Source organism: Leucopleurus acutus (genome assembly GCF_964270905.1).
Source record: "Leucopleurus acutus genome assembly, chromosome: X".
NCBI classification, from domain to species: domain Eukaryota; kingdom Metazoa; phylum Chordata; class Mammalia; order Artiodactyla; family Delphinidae; genus Leucopleurus; species Leucopleurus acutus.
Window position 1 is genome coordinate 61,230,460 of NC_139148.1, and position 16,639 is coordinate 61,247,098.

The following is a 16,639-nucleotide window of genomic DNA, read 5'->3' on the forward strand; positions in this document are numbered from 1 at the left end:
GCATGTTTCCTGGTGCCCACGTACAAGAGCCTTCCAGGGCAGAGCTTTCCAACTTTTGGACCTGGGACTTTGAGGCCTTCATCTCCGGAGACAGCCAGACAGCAGCCCCTGGACCGCTTGGTTCTGGCCCTGAACAACTTTGTCATCTTACTCCTGTATGCCATACAATCATCATTTTCTGTGTGAGCCATAGAATCAAATGGCTGGGAAGCTGCTTCAGTGCTCATACTTAGGACTGAACTTGTCATCTCATAGGGAAAGAAGATTTCCAACATTACTAGATCATGCCAGAGTTTTTACAATGCGGTCATGCTAATTTCTACTCCTATCAACAGTGTTTAACTGTTCCACATCCTCATCAACATTTGATATTAACAAAGTACAAAATTGTTGTCAATCTTGTGATAGTGAAATGGCGTCTCATTGTAGATTTAATCTGCAATTTCTTGATTAGTAATAATATTAGTAAGAATATTGAGCAGCTTTTCATATGCTTGGCCTTGGGGATTTTCTTGTCTATGAGGTGTTCATTTAGTGTCTTTTGCCCATTTTCCCCTTGGGTTGTTTGCATATTTATTTGTGGAAATTCTTTATGTATTCTATACTTTAATTCTTTGATGATTTCATGTTATGTAAATATCTTCTAGTTTTTAGCTTGCCTTCACTCTTTTTATCATACCTTTTAACGAACAAAAGCACTTCTTTTTAATTTTTCACAGCACTTTATTATGAAAAGTTCCATACAAGAAGATCACGGGACTTCCCTGGTGGCACAGTGGTTAAGAATCTGCCTGCCAATGTAGGGGACACGGGTTCGATCCCTGGTCCCAGAAGATCCCCTATGCCACGGAGCAACTAAGCCTGTGCGGCACAGCTACTGGAGCCTGTGCTCTAGAGCCTGCGTGCCACAACTGCTGAAGCCTGCGTGCCTAGAGCCCATGCTCCACAACAAGAGAAGCCACTGCAATGAGAAGCCCGCGCACCACAACGAAGAGTAGCCCCTGCTCACCGCAACTAGAGAAAGCCGGCGCGCAGCCACAGAGGCCCAGCGCAGCCAAATAAATAAATAAAATTTTAAAAGAAAGAAGAAGATCACAAGATGATCCGGGAAAGTTGAGGGGGTACTTGCTGATCATGGACCACCTTCGCTCTCACCAGATGACCTTGCTTCCCATTTCATTGAGAGTATACAGGCAATCAGAAACAAACTTCCCTCATTCATAAATAGTTTTCTCTATTTTGGATCATTCCTATCAGCATACAAGTATGTTGTCGTTTCTCCCAATTAAAGAAAACCTTCTTTTGATTCCAATTTCCCTTCAAGTGACACCATTTTTCTCTGCTCACCTTCACATAAAAACACCTTAAGAGTCAGTGTATACTTGCTGCGTCAAATTCTTCTCTTCTCATTCACTCTTTCTCTCCTTTCCATTTAACAATTCTCTATTGAGGGCTTACAAGGTACTGTTCTAACACATGGTGCTGTTCTAACACATGGTGCTACATCACTGAGAAAAACAGATGACGTTCCTTCCCTCAAGAGCTTACATTTCTGTCATAGGCCCTTTGGCAATATTTTCTCAATCTTCAACTATGTCCATTCCTTTGTTGTTGGAAATCACTTTCCTGGACCCAGTTTCAATCTTTATTGGTTGCCTAGAGTGTTGCTCCTAGAACACTCCTTTACCAAACCCCTAAGTGGGATCTTCTGCTTCCTAGAACTAATGTCTTCATTGTTCTTGGTTTACCACGGTGTTTTGATGGGACTCATTCTCCAGGTACCATGGGTGATAATTTCTTTTAAGACTTTGCATGAACAAATATTACCTTTAATATTACCTTTAATTTCATGCTTATTTGATAGCTGATATATAATTTCAGGCTGAAAAGTTTTCTGACTTTCAATGTCACTTTTGAGAATGCTGGTACTATTTTGCATGCCATTATGATTCCCAAGCCTTTATGTATGACACATTTAATTTTTTTAGTTACATATATTTTGATTTATTACATAGTAAAATTAACTTTTTTGTTTTCAGTACCATGAGTTTTAACACATGGACAGATTTGTGTAACTATCACCACAATCAGGATACAAAACAGTTCCATCAGCCCCAAAATCTCCCTCATTCTGCTGCTTTGTAGTCAAACCATCTCCCCCATCCCAAACCTCTGATAACTGGTGATCTGTTTCCCATCCCTATAGTTTTACCTTTTCCAAATATTATACAAACACAATCACACAGTATGTAACATTTTGAGACTGGCTTCTTTCATTTAGCATAATGCATTTGCGATTCATCCAAGTTGTTGCATGTATCAAGAGTTCCTTCCTTTGTATTGTTAAAAAATGTTTCATTTATAGATGTATGGTTTTATTCGTTCATCTGTTGAATAACATCTTGATTGCTTTCAGTTTGGGGTGACTATGAATAAGGTTTCTATTAACATTCTGTTAACATTCTATTAACATCCATAGTGTGCACTGGGAAGCGAGTTCCTGTGATGGCTGTCTCCAGCCTGTAGTTAGCTTCACTCTCTCCAGAGTGTCTGCAGGGACACATGACCTGGAATGACTGTCTCTACTGGTCAGAGGCAGGTCCAAGGTCTAAGCTAGCTCTGTTTCCTCGAAGTGCACACACACTCATTGGTAATGGCCTCAGCTCAGTGGGGAGCAGTGCCGGAGCAAGAGGGGCTAGAACATAAGCCTGGTACAGGCTGGGTGGAGCACTGGGTACATTCTAGGAATCCAGCCAGAGGCCTGGGCAGCAATCAAGCCCACCTTCTCCAGGGAGGGATTTGAGGGGAAGGATTAAGTCCCACGAACGTTCTTTTCTGACCCTGAGGTCTGTGACTGTCCCATCCCACCTGTGGTCTGCCCACCTGAACTCATGCCGTGGACTCTGGAAGGGAGTCAGGGTGAGAATATGGGGGAAGGGTGGACCCAAGTGCTCCCCATTGTCCAGGTGCAGTCACTCCTTACTTCCCATCCTCACTGCGCCCATCCTGCCCCTGTCCCGGGTAGCTCATGTTGGGTGGCCTCATATATGGGTCCCCTGATTCTAAGATGAGCTACTCTGAGGAGCCACCCTTCCCAATCTCATTCCATCCACACCCACAGTAGTTGTCAGACATCATAGGATCACAGAGTAGGATCGAGAGCCACCTCCAGCGAATCCAACATTTCGAGCATCCCGACACCCTGTCGTGGGGGTTGGTGACTTCTGCATCATCCCCCTCCTATGTTTTGGGAATTTAACGACAACCCTTGAACAAAACAGATCCGACCCTTGCTTTTGCTCATTCAATGCCTTACAGAACCTGGACCAGCCTCTACTCCCTTTACTCCCTGAATCACATCTTTCTCCCTCAAGGGAGATTACCCCTGATTACATTTATTCACACACAGGGACACACCGTCACCAACCTTGAATGGCCAATCTACCATCATACCCCCTTTTGTGTAGTAAAACACCGGTCTTTCGGGAAGGGTGTCAGGCAGAACCACCCTTGCCTCACTCAAACACAAATCTGTCCCTCTGAGTCTCAGGCTGGTACAGCCCTGGGTCCTGGCTGAGGGAAGGAAGTGCTCCCCAACCTCGAGTGAGGGGGAAATCGAACATGGAGTTCAGACTCAATCTCGTGTGTCCTAAAGAGGCAGTCTGGGAGATTGAGCTGGGACACGGAAATATCATTTCCAGGAAAATCTGTGTCATGGGGCTGGTGGAAGAGTATTTGACGGGGACCATGCAACAACACAGACCTACTAACCACACTCGCCATAGAACCTGACGGGCCAATTTCCACTCAAGGGTGTACAGACGACCCAGCTGGAGGAGGGTGGTCAGCTGGCTAGGGCAGGGAGGATGTGAATGCTTCCAGATTGGAGCTCTGGAAGGGGGTCATGAGTTCCTGCTGATGGGAAGGGTGAATGGCAGAGATGAATGGGAACCGCCAGACCCCAGAGGAGGAGGGGGGTTTGGAGAGAGCTAGAAGAGGGCCTTCGGGGGAAAGGGAGGACGTGCCAATGTGGCCAGGCAGAGCACACACAGGACCCAGACCTGGGACACTCCGCTGGCTTGACTGCAGGGATGGTAACAGAGGCTGGCCCAGAGTCCCCACCACAGGATGCCACAGATACCGTTCTGGAAAAGGCTCTGACGTGGAGCAGCGCCCCGCCCCGGCCCCCTACCCCGACCCCGACCCCTACCCCTCCAGAGAGAAGGCAGAACACAGAATATGAGAGGTACTTTAATTGGAAACTGCTGTGAAACTGGGGCGGGGCGGGGGCAAAACAAGGGGGAGAGGAAGCCCTAGCTGAGGCAGAACAGGAGGGAACGAGCTTGGCCACAGCTCCAGGGCCCCAAAGGTACCAGCTGCTCCTCTTGCAGGAAGACGCTGGGCTCAACCTGTGAAACAGCAGAGTCAGGGAAGAGCCTGAAGCCAGGGCCAGCCCCCAGCCCTGCTCAACAGCCAGGACTGCGGGAAGGGGTACGGTGTGTGTAACACTCACTTCAAAGGGTCTGCAACTTGTCAGCCAGGTACTGCATGGCGGCTGCAACAGGGACAGGCATTAGCAGGCGCTCCAGACAGAGGGATACAGAAGCCCGTCCCCCTATCCCCGTGAGGAACCGCCTAGCCCTGATACCTGAAACCCCTCCAGACCCGATGCAAAGAGCTCTGGGCCTGATCACTCCCCACCACCCAAATTGAATGTGGAACCGGTTCCTAAAGGGAAACAAAATGTGCCAGCAGCTCTCATGCTGTGGGCCGTGCCACAACCACTCAGAACTTGTCACACACACAAACAAACAATCCAACAAGAACCTTAGAAGCCACACCAAGCAGCAGTTCAAGGGAAAAATCAACGAGGCATCTCTAAAAGTCCTATCAGAAGGACATTCCCTAGGACTGGTCTGGTTGTCAAAGTGTGCATGCAGTCCAGACAGTACTTTGCTGTTTGTACACACGCCCAGTTGTACATGCACAGCCAGCTCCAGGGCCAGGCCTGAGAGGTTCTCCTCCCCACAGGGATGATCGTCCCTGCCAGGCCCACCGCACCTGCAGCCCACCCCCACCCCAGGTGCCCACCCGGGTTCTTCACTAAGACACCGCTCTCCGGCCCTGGTTCCTCATACCAAGTTGCTCCTTAAGTTCGTCTACTTCTCTCTTTAGCTCGAGACACTAGGCCAGCAGACAGAGGAGGAAGAGGAATGATTAGTATACTCTGGCCTCCTCTCTCCTCCACCTTCTCCTCTCCCCCGGGCCCTCCACCCCAAAGCCGGGTGGTTAGACTGGCAAGGGCTCCTCAGTGGAAAGGAGGTGGGCTCCCTCCGTGGGGTACGTGATGGGGGCAGGGGAGGGGGAGCCCACACATGTCAGCTGAACTTGGACCCAGATCCCACCCTCGAGTTTGGGCCTGCATTTCCAGGATGCAGAGGAAGCATTACCCAAGGACAGCAGGGCGTTCCCAGTGGCTGCTGCTGCGTTTCCGGTCTTGGGGGATGGTCAAGTGGCTCCCGGTCACCTGAGAGGGAAAGGACACACAATCCAGCTTCCCAGGCTCCCAGTGAGGTGGAAAGGGCCAAGCGGGCTCTAAAGTGAGGTGAGGCAGCACCATCCTCTGCTGGCAACCAGCCGCCCCTGCTCTGCCCAGCAGCCGGAACCTTGTCTCTGGGCCTGCCTCCCCTGTTCCCCGGGGGCAGCCATTTCACCATTGTGGTCCCCAAACAATGTGGCTCTGGATTCGACCCTCCCAGAGCTGCAGCCACAGCCAGCACGTGGGAGAGCAATGTGGCCGATCAGGACTTAACAGAAAAGGCTGTTCCCCTGCAAGTCTACACCCGGAGCAGCTGTTTGGGGCACTGCCACCGATCACCCCGGCTGCACAAACCCCACACAGAGGATGATGTGGCTCAAGGCCAGCCCTGCCAGCACCCCGTCTCCTGTGGGAGAAGCTGCCTGGGAGCAAGGCTGTGCCCCCGGCAGAGACAGAGGCAGAGGTTTCTGTCCTCAACCCCTCTTCCCTCCCCTCATATCAAACCCACGACACTCACCTGAGGGGGCAGGCCCCCTGGGCATGACTTCTCCCTGGTTCAGGGCCAAGGGTTCTGAGTTTCCTGGATCTTGGGGCCCTCTGGTGTTGACGTCGCCACTGCTGGCTTTTCTACGATGCATGCGCAGACAAGATGTCCCTGGCCTGTGAGTGAGCAGCTGAAACAAAAATTTCTCACCGATTTGGACTAAGGAAGTGTGTGTGTGTGTGTGTCTGTGTCTGTGTGTGTGTGTGTGTGTGTGTGTGTGTGTGAGAGAGAGAGAGAGAGAGAGAGAGAGAGAGAGAGAGAGAGTTGTGTGATTCGGGCCAGGGTGAGGCAGGGAATTGGGAAGGGAATTGAAAGGCTGATCTCATTAGCACTTTCTCCCTCAGTCAGCCCCAGGCCAGCAGGCAGAGCTGATCTAGGCACAACAGTGGGACACTGAGAAAGCCCAGGCCCCCTGCAAGGAAGGTCTGGGGAACAGCTAGGAAGGAGGATTCAGGAAGCTGGTGAGTCTAAATACTGAGGCTTTCCGGGGAAGCTTTTAAGGGATCCCCCGACCCAATTCAGCTACCAGCCCTCCCTTCCATCCCAGCCCAAGTCTCTCAGAGGAGGCTGGAAAGAGGCCAAGGGTGGAGAACCGGGCCCAGGACACCCGAAGTGCTACCTTAATGTTTGTCCCTAGGAAAAGGAGCCCGATCTGGCATCGTAATGACCCAGTGACCGAGGGGCACCCAATGCTGACCTCTGAGGGGTGGACAGAGGCAGCATGGATGAAGACGTGTCCCTGGGTGCTGTGGGGGGGGGAAGAGTGGGGAGAGAGGAGGAGCATGGCCTACTCACTTGGCCCTTTGGGGCTGGGTCTCTATTTGGGTCCTTATCTTCTCCCGCCACCGCCTCAGACTCCCTTGCCCAGCTGACCACGGATTTCTTCCCAGCACCACTGTGCTTGGACTGTTTGGTTCCCGAAAGGACCAAGGTATAACTCTTGGGTCTCCCAGGCAGCGGAATACCAGAGATTGGGGGGAAGGTGGCCGGTTCCACGGGAGTTGCCGAGATTCGCTGCCCCCGGGAATGGAAGGTTCCCCCCAGGGCAAGTTTGGATGCTTCCCCGACGGATTTCTTCTCCTGGGCTCCGTTCTTCCTAGGAGTGACCTGCGGTAGGCCACCTGGAGCAGCAGCAGAAACAGAAGCAGCAGCAGCAGCAGCAGCAGCAGCAGCTCCCGGGTAGCTGGGCTTGCTGCCCCCCTTGCCCCACAGCACGCTCTGCATTTTCTTAGGGGAAGAGATGCCCTGCTCTCCCACGCCCTGCCTTTCCACAACCAAAGAGAGTCCTCGCGGAGCCGAGGACAGGGAAGAGCCTGTCACGTGACGGTATTTCTCCCTGACTTGGAACTTCGAGTGTCTGGGAGTGTCCCCGGGATCCTCGGGTCTGCTGGGCTTGGCCTGGCCTCCTCCTCTGCGGTAAGTGCTCACCGTCATCAGCTGTGTCTCACTGAATTCATCTGAGGACTCGGAGTCGGACAGCAGCCAGGCCAGGCCTTCCGCGGAGCGCCGCTGGCGATCCGCAGCCACGTTCAACCTACGCTTATTGCCTCTCTTAGGGTTCCCCAAGGCCCGGCCCGCTTCAGGCCCACCGAGGTGGAGAGGGCCGGCTGGAGCCGTCGACGCCTCCCCACAGCTCTGGCCGGGCGCTCCTCGACCGCCGGGACCCGCCTCGAGGCGCAGTGTCGACCCAGTGGCCTCTTTGAAGGCAGTGGACCTCTCCGGGGACGGGTACCTGCGGACGCCCAGCACGTCCTGGTCGGTCAGCTGCTGCAGGTTGGCCTCCTTGGCCGCCTCAGACTCCTCGATCAGGTCCAGGAGGTCCCTCGTGTGCTCATCTGGGGAGCCAGGTCGGCCTTCGCGGCCCCACAGCACCGGCCCTCGCGCTTCCAGCATCTCCCGCTCAGACTGGAAGCCCTCGGGGTCTGGGTATTTGCGGACGCCCAGCACATCCTGGTCGGTCAGCTGCTGCAGGTTGGCCTCCTTGGCCGCCTCAGACTCCTCGATCAGGTCCAGGAGGTCCCTCGTGTGCTCATCTGGGGAGCCAGGTCGGCCTTCGCGGCCCCACAGCACCGGCCCTCGCCCTTCCAGCATCTCCCGCTTCGACTGGAAGCCCTCGGGGTCCGGGAAGCCGCCTCCGCCCTTGCCGCTCCGCGGCTCCCCAGGCTCGGGGCCTGGGTCGGGCCCCGGCGGGACTGCGGGGCCGGCTATGCGAACGCCGGCCCGCTCCCTGACTTTTGGGCGGACACGCCTTCTCAACACATACACCTCATCCGGGGAGCTCATGTCGCGACCCGGGTGGCCCCAGAACCGGGGCGACAGTCGATGGCCCGAGTCGCGGTCGCGGTCACGGCGGGCTAGGCGGCCGGCGCTCAGAAGGGAGCGTCAGCCACCTCACGCGCCGCACGAGCTCGCCTCAAAAGAAAGGACGCGCCACTTTCAGCGCGCCTCTCACGCCCGCGCCGCAGCCTCCTCATTGGTCCGGCCCCCGCCAACCAGCGGGCTCCTTGTTCGCCCGCCCCCGTCGAGACCTAACCAATGGGGCCGAGGGCCTCTGGTTTGCTCGCAAGCCCGTGGGCGGTCCGGGCAGTTGGCTGGTGAAGGAGGTGGTGGGAGTGCCTCCCTCTGTCAAGCCTCTGGGCCCGCCTCCTCCTGTCCCGCCTCCCCTTTCTGGTTAGAGTCACAGCTCTGAGCCTCCGTTTCCCATGTATACAGGGGGTCGAGGGCGTCGGCGAGTGAGGGCGCCGGGCTCCAGGGGTGGTGAGGATGAAACGTCAAGATGGAGGCGCTGGATGCCTAGCACGCGCCGAAAGCATTTGCCAGCCTCCCTTCCACCGCAAGCCTTAAGACCCAACAGGAGAATGGGCACAGGAGTCCCGCAGTCAGTGATCAGGGGTCGGCCAGAGAGCAAAGGGATCGTATTTTCGTTCTGTAAGGTCTCTGTCTCAACTGCTCCATCAAATGTGGCTCAGCAGACGTTACTGGCAGGCGGGTGTGGCGGATAGACTTGGGGTTGGCCTCGCTCCATCAGTCCTTCCCCCTCTCTGAGGCAAATTCAAAGAAGAGGAAATCGCAGTGGCCAGTTACACCCCAAAAGATGCTCCCCACCGCTGATCCTGGAGATGTGAACTAAAACCACGAATCGGGTTTCACACACTAGGTTGACAACCTTCAAAGAGCTTAACCATTCCGAGGGTGGGAGAGGTTAGGAGCAAACCCCTGTGGCGGTGGTGCAAGAGACGCATTTGGGAGGTAATTTGGCAGAATCCATTGAAAGCAACTTAGTGCCGGCATGGACTCTGTGCCTGGCACTCTTCTAAGCGCTGGGCATAAATAATAATGCCTCCGCGTGACACGCCTTTAACTATAGTACCAACTATTACTGGCCTCTTCCCGGTGAGGAAACAGGCACTGAGAGGTTCGGCCACTGGCCCAAGGTCATTCGGCTCGTGGGGATCAGCGGCAGAATTGAAACCAATCAATCTGACTCCAGAGTCCTTGCTTTTAGCCCAAGATCTTTAAAAGGAAGGAAGAAAGAATCTATTTCCTCTATGCTCCTGCAAGTCTGCTGCCTGGTACTTCTTCCGGAGACACGCTGGTACCTGTAGTGTACAAGAACACATGCACAAGGGAGTTGGTGATGGGAAAAACTGGGAACACTCCAAATTCCCGTCAGTAAGGAAATGGATGAATGCAACGTGGCTTAGCATCCAGTAGCATAAAGCGTGGCAGTCCAACGGAATGCATCAGGCCATTCTCACAGCTTTCGAAAGCATCCGCCTGACTTCCAACTGCAAGTTGCAGAACGATGGCTTTGGATTCACATTTGTAAGTTAAATCACTTGCGTGCGTGGGCACACGCACACACACCAGTCAATCCTATGTAATATATGAGAATTCATTTAAGTATATGTACAAGTATGTTTTAAAGTTTTGAAGGACGCACAACCAAGGCCTACCAGTTGTGATGGCGGTGGGTGTGGATAGCCAGGTGTCTCTCAATTTTTCTTGGAACTGTCAGTTCTCAGCTTCCGTGAGCTGAGCAGTACTGATGTCTGGGGAGTGGTGCCTCCCTTGGTTTCTATACGGCCCATGGGTGTTAGAATTTCCCGTGTCTGCCACCCCACTCCTACTCTGACACCGCTCCATTCCTCCCATACCTTCCTTCTGCTCCTTCCCGTTCATACTCCTCTGTCTTCAGTCACCTCTCTCTCCTGCAACCTGCTCTGGCTGACCTCCTGGAGAGTCCTGGGGTGTCTGAACCCCTGTTGCCTGTGGAACTCAAAGGCCCAGTTTTCTGGGTCTGCACCTGAGAAGCTGGCCGTGCTGGAGAAGTTTCAGAGCAGGGGAGATTGGGTGCAATGTAAATCTGCAATCCTCCTACTCGAGCCTGCCCCCGATGGTGCCTGCCCGTTTGTGGATACCGCCCTCTTCCACTTCTCCCAGTGACTTTTTAAGTCGTGGTGTGCTATTTCAAATATGTTAAAATGGATAAGGAAGGATATAGCAAAATCTCCTGCATCCACCAGCACCCTAGGAAACATTACCAGTGGATTCAGTGGAAGCCTCCGTCTTCCCTCTCACCATTTCCATTCCCTTCCTCCCTCCCCCAGAGAGAGACTCCCAGAACTTCTTCTCACCTTCTCCACTCTCTTCGTCCCTGTGGCTCTCCTACCCCCTCTTCCCCTGCATCCCATACGTCTCCAATGATGTCACTAATCTCTGCTTTAGCCCCCTATGCTCACCAGGATCCAATACTGCTTTTGACTTACTCTCTTGGCCTGGGGTGGGAGCCAGTGTCAGAGGTTCCTCTTGGCTTTCCCCACCGGGATAGCTCTTACCCCACAGAGCAGTGACCCAATGTGGAAGTCATCGCTCCAACTGCCAAGTGTATCACTTATCATTATCAGCTTGGGGACTGGAGAAATGACCGCTATTTTGGTCCAGGGACCCATTCAGCTCACTGTGAACCGGTCTCTATTCCCAACTCCTTTTAATGTCAGGGCCTCATAAGCCCCATTCTAATGGGGCCCCATCATGACACTTTGGGCCTCCTGGATCAATGTCAGCTCAGATCCTGTGTCCAGTAGTAGTAGAAGTGTCTGGGTCTTTTTCTAGCCTCCGGGTACAGTCACCTGAGAACTGGCAGTCATTCTCTTTAGGGACGGTCATAACCCACTGCCTTGTTTCTGGATCCTTCCTCCTCAGGACTCATCCACCTCTTCAGTGGGGCCAGTCTCTGAATTGGCTGAGGACCAGGAACTGAGCAGGAGACTGTGGCTTTTTAGCGGGATGATGGCCCTCCTTCTCTTGCATTCTTGCCTTTTGCTGGCTGTCGTTGCCCCTAGGGAGCCATGCTGTCTGAGCCATCTTCTCAGCTTTCTGCCGGTCAAGCAGGCACTCTTGACTGCCCCTCTGACCTTGCTGGTCGTTACTGCAAATGTGGTCTGCTGGCATCTCTTGGTTAAGAGCTGCCCTGTGCCCTCTATTATGTCAGAATTCGTTGGCTCCCATGGGTGGTAATGAGCCCAGGTCGGGACCACTTTCCTTCCATCATTGGCATTGGCCTCCAGAGGGGAGCAACCACCAAACTTCTAGTGATGCTGGGGCCCCTCTCACCAGAACACTCCTGATGGCTTTGGTGAGTGATGTGTCCTCTCAGCCCTACAGTGGGACATAACCATGAGGCCATGTGACTGGCCTCACCTTTTCTGTCCGTTCTAGCATGTCTGCATCACTCAACCTTATTGTTCCTTCCTCTGTCATCTGCCAATCCAAGGAAGGCATTTCCACTTCTCTCCTTACGGGCCATCACTTTCTCAAAGTTTCAAAGGGCCAGTCTGGCAGTGAATTTCCTCCACCTCCTGGAGTCCTTGCCCGTGTGTTAAATTCCATGGCATGAGAAAGCGCCTCCGCTCAGTAAAACTTGCTTATCCACTCTTATATTCCTGTCCACTTGATCCAGCACCCTCAAAATCCAATCCCAGGGATATTGCCCTGCTCCTGCCAGTACAGGCTTGTTATTTCTTGGTGTATAATTTCTTTTTCCCCTTATCAGGCTCGGCATATCCCAGTGAGTTTATGGGGAAGAGATGAGGGTTTCCCTGGGAGAGGCGTCTGTCACTTTGTGGGGGAGCAGACTCTGTAGCATCTACCAGCACAGGGCATGTGTTAGCTCTTGCTAGGGAAGGAAGGGCCACCCTGCAAGCTTTGAGGCCTCAGGACGTTTGGATCTGATAAGCCAACGTTTGGAGACATCCATGCCAATATACCCGGCCTACATTTCAGAGTCTGAAGTTTTTCCAAAAAGGGCCCTGACCTTCCCATAACAGGCCTGTGTTTGTCAAGGATGTATACATCTCTGGAGTTCTGCACTTACTGTTATCGCATAATCTGTGAGCTACTCAGCTGTCTCTGCAGGAGGCAAGGGCATTTTGTAAGCCACCAAGAAAACCCCATGAATCTTACACTTGGCCCTTAACTGTTTGGTAATGTCCCTTAGTTTCTCATTATGTCTTTGCAGGGCGCCAGTATAACAGTGATGAACAGCCGCCCCTGCCCTCCCTATAGACATAGTGCCCTCCCTACCATTCAAAGGCCTGAATCATCTCACAGGCCACAAGTAAGACCCTCCACTGGGATATTTTTCAAGGTACGTATGGATAAAACCTTAAGGAATCAGGAGGTAACCTTGTGCTAGAGATTATCCATGCCCCACATAACACTCAAAATGGTACGCTCTTTGTCATTTGGGCAGTGAGTGAGCTGGTCCATAAACCCCATCTTATAGCTAACTTCTCAGACCACTCCTGGTACCACTTTTGTTAGTTTGGGTCCTCCAAAAATACGGACACCAAGGCATGATTGGACATGAACGAACATGATGGGAGAATGGCATGTGAAGGATAAAGGAGAAGGAGCAGGAATGAGTCTTCTTCTTCAGGGTGCGATGCGGGTCTGACGTCTGTAAGAGAGACGTGGGGGAAAGGAGGGTCAGATAAGAAGAATCTCAGATGCAGTTTCATTCTAACAGTAAACTTTAGTTCCGTTTAGTTTAGTTTGTTCAGGCTCATGTGGAGTCCCCACCCTACAGCTGCCATTTAGAGGAGTCCCTGTCCTGAAGCAGTATGCCCCTGCCATGCTCAGTCACTGGCTGGGAGCTACCCAGAGGATGTGGGATCTTGGCACAAACAATGGTGGTGCCCGAGAAGTGGCAGCTGGCACTTGCCAATCTACTATGTTCCCTGCAGTGGATCGGAGGGGCATGTTTCTATGGCCACCACAAGGAAGCAGAAGTCAAAGGTGACTAACATTTCCGTTTTGAGTGACTTTGTGGTGGGGAGCATAAGGACACAGGAAGTAAAGAAAGATTGGGAGGGAAATGATGGGATTTTGGATACATTAAGGTTGTGTTTCTTATAGGACATGCAGGTGGAATGCACTTAGAAATTTGGTTCTGGAACACCAGTGAGGGGTCAAAGCTAGAGAGAGATACAGACTTGGGAGTCATTCATTCCCTCAGTAAACTTTTATAGCAGTGTTTTTTCAAACGTCACCATAACCTTAGAAGTTCCTTGCATGGAAGCTCCAATTCCTTTCCCTTCACCCTCCTCAGAAGTAACCTCTATCCTTTGTCTTCATCGTTCCCTTCCTTTTCTTTAGTTATTCTCTACATAGGTTCATATTCCTAACAACGGTGGTTTTGCTGCATCCTTTGGTCTTTATGTAAATGGAATCATTTGTGTTGTTTCTGACTTCTCCCGTGTGATACTGTGTAACTGAGATTCATCCCTGTTGTCGCATGTGGCAGGCACTTGTTCATTTTCATTGCTGTACACTGTTCCACCAAATGAATATACAGTAGACTCTCATTATCATGATAGTTATTTGCAGTCTATAAAGTTGCCATGAACACTGAATTAGGCAATCCTGAAACATTGCTCCTAAGGGAAATATAATTTCAAGTTCCTACCATCCGCTGGTCACAACATTTTCATCGACTGATCGCTGCGTAATCATGTTTCATGTGTGTTTCTGTTTAAAGGCACTCTATTTAATACAAATATTATTGATTCATTAACACTGACCTCACAGCCAACAGCATTATAAATCATGCCTGAACAAGGTTTATGTAACACACATATTTTCTTGAGTGCACGTCATAGTCATTTTGCACTCAAGAACACTAGACAGTACTTCAGCACTAAGCTTGGAGGCCATCTTTAATTATGAAATCACCAACAAAGAAGCACAAAAATGCAAACTATGTGGCACCAAATAAATCATGAAAAGGACACTTGCTTGCAGTATGAGACTGAAACCAGAAGGCAGAGCGTCACCTTGTTTGACCTCAGTTGGGAACATATTCCACCAACTCAAATTTTTCACAGCTCTCTCGAATGAGGAGGAAAGCACTCTGGTACTGATTTGTGGTTAAAAATGAATTTTAGCAAATAGGGGAATTTGCAAGTATGGAACCTACAAATAACAAGAATCAACTGTATCTCAACCTATGTATCCATTCTACTGTCAATGGGTAATTTGGGTTGTTTCCATTTGGGCAGATATTATTCATAGCGCTACTATAAACATTCTGGCGCATGTTTCCTGGTGCCCACGTACAAGAGCCTTCCAGGGCAGAGCTTTCCAACTTTTGGACCTGGGACTTTGAGGCCTTCATCTCCGGAGACAGCCAGACAGCAGCCCCTGGACCGCTTGGTTCTGGCCCTGAACAACTTTGTCATCTTACTCCTGTATGCCATACAATCATCATTTTCTGTGTGAGCCATAGAATCAAATGGCTGGGAAGCTGCTTCAGTGCTCATACTTAGGACTGAACTTGTCATCTCATAGGGAAAGAAGATTTCCAACATTACTAGATCATGCCAGAGTTTTTACAATGCGGTCATGCTAATTTCTACTCCTATCAACAGTGTTTAACTGTTCCACATCCTCATCAACATTTGATATTAACAAAGTACAAAATTGTTGTCAATCTTGTGATAGTGAAATGGCGTCTCATTGTAGATTTAATCTGCAATTTCTTGATTAGTAATAATATTAGTAAGAATATTGAGCAGCTTTTCATATGCTTGGCCTTGGGGATTTTCTTGTCTATGAGGTGTTCATTTAGTGTCTTTTGCCCATTTTCCCCTTGGGTTGTTTGCATATTTATTTGTGGAAGTTCTTTATGTATTCTATACTTTAATTCTTTGATGATTTCATGTTATGTAAATATCTTCTAGTTTTTAGCTTGCCTTCACTCTTTTTATCATACCTTTTAACGAACAAAAGCACTTCTTTTTAATTTTTCACAGCACTTTATTATGAAAAGTTCCATACAAGAAGATCACGGGACTTCCCTGGTGGCACAGTGGTTAAGAATCTGCCTGCCAATGTAGGGGACACGGGTTCGATCCCTGGTCCCAGAAGATCCCCTATGCCACGGAGCAACTAAGCCTGTGCGGCACAGCTACTGGAGCCTGTGCTCTAGAGCCTGCGTGCCACAACTGCTGAAGCCTGCGTGCCTAGAGCCCATGCTCCACAACAAGAGAAGCCACTGCAATGAGAAGCCCGCGCACCACAACGAAGAGTAGCCCCTGCTCACCGCAACTAGAGAAAGCCGGCGCGCAGCCACAGAGGCCCAGCGCAGCCAAATAAATAAATAAAATTTTAAAAGAAAGAAGAAGATCACAAGATGATCCGGGAAAGTTGAGGGGGTACTTGCTGATCATGGACCACCTTCGCTCTCACCAGATGACCTTGCTTCCCATTTCATTGAGAGTATACAGGCAATCAGAAACAAACTTCCCTCATTCATAAATAGTTTTCTCTATTTTGGATCATTCCTATCAGCATACAAGTATGTTGTCGTTTCTCCCAATTAAAGAAAACCTTCTTTTGATTCCAATTTCCCTTCAAGTGACACCATTTTTCTCTGCTCACCTTCACATAAAAACACCTTAAGAGTCAGTGTATACTTGCTGCGTCAAATTCTTCTCTTCTCATTCACTCTTTCTCTCCTTTCCATTTAACAATTCTCTATTGAGGGCTTACAAGGTACTGTTCTAACACATGGTGCTGTTCTAACACATGGTGCTACATCACTGAGAAAAACAGATGACGTTCCTTCCCTCAAGAGCTTACATTTCTGTCATAGGCCTATTGGCAATATTTTCTCAATCTTCAACTATGTCCATTCCTTTGTTGTTGGAAATCACTTTCCTGGACCCAGTTTCAATCTTTATTGGTTGCCTAGAGTGTTGCTCCTAGAACACTCCTTTACCAAACCCCTAAGTGGGATCTTCTGCTTCCTAGAACTAATGTCTTCATTGTTCTTGGTTTACCACGGTGTTTTGATGGGACTCATTCTCCAGGTACCATGGGTGATAATTTCTTTTAAGACTTTGCATGAACAAATATTACCTTTAATATTACCTTTAATTTCATGCTTATTTGATAGCTGATATATAATTTCAGGCTGAAAAGTTTTCTGACTTTCAATGTCACTTTTGAGAATGCTGGTACTATTTTGCATGCCATTATGATTCCCAAGCCTT

General features: G+C 50.5%; 1 protein-coding gene across 1 annotated transcript; it reads right to left on the reverse strand.

Moving 5' to 3' along the window:
- Window positions 1-4,384: 4,384 nt before the first annotated feature.
- Window positions 4,385-10,265, reverse strand: LOC309978589 (uncharacterized protein CXorf49 homolog; the record flags this gene model as incomplete). Its single annotated transcript, XM_082865115.1, has 7 exons — window positions 4,385-4,409; window positions 4,514-4,555; window positions 5,139-5,184; window positions 5,451-5,527; window positions 6,057-6,213; window positions 6,879-8,437; window positions 10,241-10,265. 6 exons carry the CDS (start codon window positions 10,263-10,265, stop codon window positions 4,515-4,517), a joined length of 1,905 nt encoding a protein of 634 aa, XP_082721241.1. The 3' UTR covers window positions 4,385-4,409; window position 4,514.
- Window positions 10,266-16,639: the final 6,374 nt, after the last annotated feature.